The sequence below is a fragment of the Chrysochloris asiatica genome, unplaced genomic scaffold (genome assembly GCF_000296735.1).
Source record: "Chrysochloris asiatica unplaced genomic scaffold, ChrAsi1.0 scaffold00040, whole genome shotgun sequence".
In the NCBI taxonomy this organism is placed as follows: Eukaryota; Metazoa; Chordata; class Mammalia; order Afrosoricida; family Chrysochloridae; genus Chrysochloris; species Chrysochloris asiatica.
In genome coordinates, this window is record NW_006408558.1 from 5,188,913 (window position 1) to 5,196,198 (window position 7,286).

Genomic DNA, 7,286 nt, shown 5'->3' on the forward strand with positions numbered 1-7,286 from the left:
ACTCGATGGAACCTAACAATAACAGCAATAACTTACTAATAAAACATGTTTCAAATTGGGTCTTAATTGTACTATGGAAATCTATATAAAAAATCTCTCTCTACATTTAATTTGAAAGCAGTCAAACTTTGAAAAGTGTTAGAATTTCAACTGGAATGATCATTTTCCTACAGAAAGAAATCATTATGTTTTTAAGAAAACATTTAAATGTAATGGGAAATAAAAAATGAGCTCCATGGAAGGTAGTAAAAACAAACAACAACAACAAAACCACGGTGCAACGCAAGCTAAAATGGGACACAGTAACACTGTGAACAAATATCCAAGGGGATGCTTCCATCTAACAGCAAGTGATGAGGTTGCAACATGTTCAGATAAATGATTACTACCAGAGAAATTACAAGTACACATCTTTGTGAGAGACAGTTTGGACTGAATTCTCTTAATATCAATGCATATTTGTTCAATCATTTATCAGTTGCCATCTAGTCTATTCTGATATATGGGGACCTCAAATGTGTCAGAGAAAAGCTACTTTCATAAAGGTTATTGTTTGTTGATTTTTTGCAATTTTTTATTGTGAAATGAATGAAGGTTTATAGAGTAGATCAGCAGTTTTATACTCAACAAATCATACACTTTGTTTCATCTCAGTGATTGCAATCCTCTTCATATAACAGCTTCTGATGTGGCACTGTGGCTCAGCACTGGATTATAAATCACAAGGTCAACAATTCAAACCCACCAGCTGCTTCTCTGAAACCCTATACAGGATCGCTATAAGTTGGAACAGACTTGAAGGCACTTAACAACTACAATCCCACTTCCTCCCTGTGGTTCTTACCTCCACCTCACCCTTCTTCCCAACCCTTCTGAACTTTGTCACTAGGTAAAGTGTTACCCTTTTGATAGTGACTGGCTGATCATTCCATGAAAACGTACCTTAGTAGTACACTCTAAGTACCTACTATCTACTGCTTGGTTGAAAACTGGGCTACGAGATGAGTTCCATTCCAGACCTGAAGGGTGGTTGACAGTCATAGTCTTGGATTTATCCAGCCTCTTTCTGAACAGTTAGCTCAGTATTTTATATAACTCTGAGTTTTGTTCCACATTTTCTCCAACTCTAACTGGGACCTTCTAATGTGATCCCTTTCAGAGCAGCTGATAGCGGTAGCTGGACACCATCTAGTTCTTCTGGTCTTAGAGTCATGGAGACTAATGTTCATGTTTGTTCCATTAGTCCATTAGACTAATTGATTACAAGTATCTTCAATTTTCATCACTCTTCTTTCTCTCACATACGGATAGACCAATTGTTGCACCTTAGATGGCTGTTCATGAGCTTCTTAGATCCCGGTTGCTACTCACCAAAAGTAGGATGTAGGATATTGTCTTTGTGAACTATGTTGTGCCAATTGACCATGGTGTTCCCTGAGACTGAGGTCCTGAGCCCACAGGTCCAGCAACTCACTATCACAAGGTATTCACTAATGTCCAGTAAGTTTTCACCATGTTGTCCTCTGGAATCCTAGTGAGATACTGTAGGATAAGCACTGGATGGCTAACCACAGGTTGATGGTTCAAATCCACCAGTTATCCCTTGAAAACCCTATAAGTCATTATAAGTCATAAGCAGATCAATGGTACCTAACAACAACAGCAACAATGTTCCACCACATTCATAGGAATGTTTGCAGCAAAGGTAAATTATTGTTGTTGTTAGGTGCCATTGAATCAGTCACAGAGACCCCACACAAAAGAGAACAAACCACTGCCCAATCCTGGGTCAAACACAGAATTGGTACACTGAACCCACTGCTGCTGCCACTGTGCCAATCCATCTCGTTGGGGTTGCTTTTCTTTTCCCTCAACCCTCCACTTTACCAAACATGATATCCTCCAGAGACTGCTCTCTCCTGATAATGTGTCCAAAGCATGAAGATGAAGTCTGGCCATCCTGGTTTTCAGTGAGCATTCTGGCTGTATTTCTTCCTAAACAGATTTGTTTTGTTCTTTTAGCAATCCATGGTACTTTTAATATCTCCATCAACACCAGAGCTCAAATGCATCAATTCTTCTATGGTCTTTCTCATTCACTGTCCAACTTTCACATGCATATGAGGTTATTGAAAATATCATGGCTTGGGTCAGGTGCACCTTAGTCCTCAAACTGACATCTTTGCTCTTCAACATTTTAAAGAGGTCTTGTGCAGCAGATTTCTTGATTTCCTGACTGTTGCTTCCATGAGTGTTGCTGGATGATCTGAGCAAAAATGAAGTCTTTGACAGTTTCATTCTTTTCTCCATTTAACATGATGTTATTTATTGGTCCAGTGGTGATGTAATACCCATATACAAATATCCTGTGCCAAACCCTTATCTATTGGTGGGCATACTCCCACTCTTCCTTCCATACCCATTCAGCCTGTGTATCTATCCATGTATCCATCTGCAGAACAGTTTTTGTAGGGTTGTATATATAACAGTATCTATCTCTAACGTAGTGGTTGTGAGTCGGGCTGCTAACCTCAAGGTTGGCAGTTTGAAACTACCAGCTGTTGCACGGGAGAAAGATGAGGCTTTCTGCTCCCACAAAGATTTACAGCCTCAGAAACCCTATGCAGGGTCGCTAGAGTCAGAACTGACTCCACAGCACATAACTACCACCACCACCATCTCTATTGCCTTTAACCCTTGCATTCCTACCTATGTTTCACCTGTCTTCAGCATTCCTTCATAAGGTTTTTAATGGCTGGTCTTTCAGCATTAGGTCACTAGGCCTTTCTTCAAAGGCATCTCTGGATGGCTGTGAACCAACACCCTTTAGTTTAGCACCTGACAGCATTAACTGTTTTCACTATCAGGGACTTTGTGAGTTCATTTCCTAAGGGCCAATATTACAGTCAAATGTGAGCAGATGGGAGAGGTGGGGGAGTGACAGCAAATAACCAATGGGCTTCAAACATTTCATTTTAACATTTGCAACTTGACATGATTTTAAATGACAATCTAAAGCAAACTGCTAAAAAAGGCATGGAAACAAAAGTAAGAAATGGTTTTCAATGAAACTTGTATTGGACAAATATTTACTGAGGGTTCACTTTGTGCTCCACAATGAATTAGGCAATAAAAACATAATGATCAACGGGACTCTTTCAGCATTCAAGAAGCTTCCGGTTTAGTGGGACATAGACAGCCTATCGTCAGAGAAGAGCTATAGCCAGTCCAAGCAGAAAGAGCTGTGGGCGCACAACTGAGGCGTGAGGGGCGTGTTTAGTTCAGACTGGAGGCACAGAAGGGGTTCACCCAGAGAAAAGGGCATCTGACTGAATACAGAAGGATTAACAACTGGGGATGGAAGAGTGTAAGGCATGTTTGGAAATGAAAGAACACACACCGGGCATAGAGCTGGAACAGAACCACCAGGAGTTTGAATGACCTTGACTATTCATTATGGTGAACACTGGAGTGAGAGGTGGGGAGAGGCAAATCCACCAGCCACTCCACACAAGGAACAGGAGAGGCTTTCTGCTCCCATGATGATCCAGAGCCTCAAACACCCAAGATAGAGGGTTGCTACGAGTCGAAACTGACTCCAGGCCGCAGAACAACAATGCAGGAACTAGAAAATAAAACATCTTTGAAAAAAGTCAAAATCATTAAACAAACCAAGCTTATTGGTCAGATACCTTTGAGACTATGGCCTTTAGTCAACCTTTATGTCTGGAAACAAAATCAGCCCCGTGGCTCAATTTTCAACCACGCAATCCACAGATATGTAAGGGGAATAATAACACTTATATATAGGGAGATAAGCACACCTGAGAAGAATCAACCATTTAAGATCAAAAGGGCAGCATTTATCCAAGGACAAAATTCTGAAGGGTTTAGAAAGAAGACAGAATGGAAACAGGAAAACACAGGGAGGAAGTGGGATAAATGATATTACATTGGAGAGATTGCAGTCAATGAAATAAAACAAAATGTTTCAACGGAAAACTGATCTGCTCTATAAACCTTATTCAATTCACAATAAAATACTTTTAAAGAAATCTTTGAAAATGAATATCTAAACTGATATTCAGTAAATCAAAAGTAGCATAAACACTCCTTAAACAGACCAAATGGATCCTGATGTAATAAGGTTTAACAAATTCTGACAGAAATATCTAAAGGAATGAGACTGGCCAAAAGGGAGTTAGTCATTACTCCTACATGTATCAAAAATGAGATTCACTGGCACATTTTACTTTCCCCTCCAAAGACACTGCTGAGCAAGGAATACACCATAGAAAGTAAATTCCAGGTATTTTCTTTTTGCTAATTGGTAAGGCAATCTGTAATGTGAAGATCACTTAACATAATCTGGTTAAACTTTCAAATTACAAGTGGTGCCCAATTTACAAGAGGGTGCTGTTTCAACAACTCAATCAGAAGTTGGTTCTAATGTAAGAATACCTCTTTATTTTTAATTTTCATTATTATTGTCCTTCATTATCAGTATCTTCATAAAGCTGATCTTTATTTGCCTTTGGAGGTGAGCATGAGAATGAAAATATCAGTATATCATATACTGTATGTATACATATTACCAATACTAAGATGGACAAAGACAAAAAGCAAAGCAGCCAGCCATTAAGTGTGGTCCATAGTAATGAGAATGCATTGGGACTAGCAGTATATACCACAATGACCCATTCATTCAATACTAAGTATTTACTAAATCCCTACTGCACACACTCTTCTGTGCTCTGGAGATACACAGTAAACAAAACAGTCAAAATTCCTGCTGTTGTAGAGCTTACACACTTATGTCATGGAGAAAAAGAAAATAAAATGCTCATAAGCACCACAGGGAAATATAAAGCAGAGGGAATCAGGAATGCTCAATTTTAAACAGGATAATCAAGGAAGATTGCAGTGAAAAAATAAAAACCTGAGGGAGTTGAGAAAAAAAGCAATGCATTATCTGGGGGGTGGGAAGAAATAACGGAGACAGGGAACAGCAAACAGCCTTCAGTTTCTAATTTGCTCACACTCAAGAGAGGGAATAAGTTAGGGACTCCTGTCAAGGTGACAACTGTACCTCTCAGGGTTAATAAATTCTGATTCAATTACTACTTTCTGAGTTAGATGAGGCCAGGTTTTGAATCTTCAGCACTTCAAGAAAGCTAGATCTTGGTCCATGACAAATTCACGGTCAGTTAAATATCATCCCATGGGGCTTAGAAGAAAAAGCTAAATGTCTTCTCCAGCTTTCTCTGGCCTTTGGCTGCAGTGTGAAGAATGAACCAGAAGGAAATGAGACTAGAGAAAAGTGACAACACAGCTATACTAGTGCAGGAAAAAAGATAGGCATTGGCTTGGAGGTAAGTGGCCGGCATTCAAGAAGGAGAGAGAAATGCGTGCTGTATACTATCCTCAGTGGGAAACAGCACAAAAGGAGAGAGAAACAAACAAACAAAAAAAAAAATACAAAAAAAAAGAAGGAAAATCATTTTTTAAAAAGAGAAGGAAGATGAAGTGAAAAAGAAACAGGGTAATTAAAATCTGTGGGAGATCAGAGGTGGTAGTAAGGATGAGTAGGGAGCTCTGTGATTTAAGGACTAATGGAGGTGAGTGGATTATAACAAACTACGGCTAACACTGCAAAGGATAGTCACTCCAGAACACATAATTGTGCTCAGGAGGAACTTGTATGGAGACCAAAAGGCAGTTGTTAGAAGAGAACAAGGGGATACTGAATGGTTTTAAATCAGGAAACGTATGTATAGGGTTTGTATCCTTTCACCACACTTACTCAACCCATATACTGTGCAAATAAACTGAGAATTTGGATAAAAACATGGCATCAGGATTGGAGGGATACTCACTAACAACCTGTGATAAGCAGATGCCACAACTTTGCTTGCTAAAAGTGAATAGGACCTGAAATATTTACTAATGAAGATCAAACAAGACATCAGAAAATACAACAACAACAACAAAGACCACAGCCTTCAGCATGGGTTGCACCTCAATGTAAACAAAAGGGAAATCCTCACACCTGGATCAGTAAATACCATCATGATAAAAGAAGAAAAGACAGAAGTTGGCAAAGACTTTATGTTGCTTGCATCCACAGTCAACACTCACGCAAGCAGCAACCAAAAAATCAAATGATACATTGAACTAGGCAAAACTGTGCAAAAGTCCTCGTTAAAGTGTTCAAAGATACCAGTTTGAGGACTAAGATGTCCCTGACCCAAGCAAGCATATGTTCAATTGCCTCATATGTATGTGAAAGTTGGACAGTGAATAAGGAAGACCATAAAAGAATTGATACATTTGAGTTATGATGCTGGAGAAGAATATTAAAAGTACCATGGAGTGCCAGCAGAACAAACAAATCTGTGTTGCAATAGTCAGAATGCTCCTTAGAAGCCAGGATGATGACACTTCATCCCTTAGACTCCAGACATATTATCAAAATGGACCAGTTCCTGGAGAAGGACATCAGACTCGGTAAAGGGGAGGGTCAGTGAAAAGAAGAAGACCCCAACAAGATGGACTGACACAGTGGCAGCAATAATGGGCTCAAATGTAACAGGAATTATGAGGATGGTGTAGGACCGGGTCATGTTTCTTTCTGTTGTACATAGATAGGCTTGATATGAGTCAAAACCAACCAGATGGCACCTAACAACACCAACAGTGGAAAACATAAGTTGTCATTTTCTTACAGGCTTCTAACACAGTTTCCAAGTTTCACAAGTTTTACTGTATTATATGAGCACATTTAAAAGAAGCTTACCCAGTATTGACGGAAATGATTTCTATCAATGGATTCTTCCTAATCTTTGGCAAATCCAATCGAGCTCCCCCTAAGCGTTTTCCATTATCCTTTTTCTGGCCCAGCAGTCTCACTGAGTGACCTGAAAAATAAATCACATAAATATATATTAGAATGAATCACAAAACTTCATTATAACTCACTGTGTTCAACAGATGTGTTAATGCTTGTGTTTAACCTTTTTATTTATGAAACATAAATAAATAAATAACAAGGTGTGACACTATAGGAAAAGTACTAGACTGCTAACCAAAAGGTTAGTGGTTCAAACTAAACAGTTGTTCCTCAAAAATTCTACAAGATCACTGTAAGTTGGAACTAATTCAATAATACTAAACAACAACAAAAAAGTAAAGATGCAACATTTCAGTCTATGAAACACCACAAAAAGGGGAAAAGTAGCTGTTTGAAAGCTACAGTCAATGTTGTTGTTGTTGTCAGGTGCCATCAA

At 39.0% G+C, this 7,286-nt stretch overlaps 1 protein-coding gene across 1 annotated transcript in view; it reads right to left on the reverse strand.

The window, feature by feature from the left end:
* CDKAL1 (CDK5 regulatory subunit associated protein 1-like 1) overlaps nucleotides 1-7,286 on the reverse strand; it is a 980,453-nt gene that overhangs the window by 625,466 nt on the left and 347,701 nt on the right. Inside the window, exon 7 of the mRNA XM_006860787.1 lies at nucleotides 6,797-6,917. Within this exon, the coding sequence (XP_006860849.1) occupies nucleotides 6,797-6,917 (121 nt within the window). The remainder of the gene's footprint in view (nucleotides 1-6,796; nucleotides 6,918-7,286) is intronic.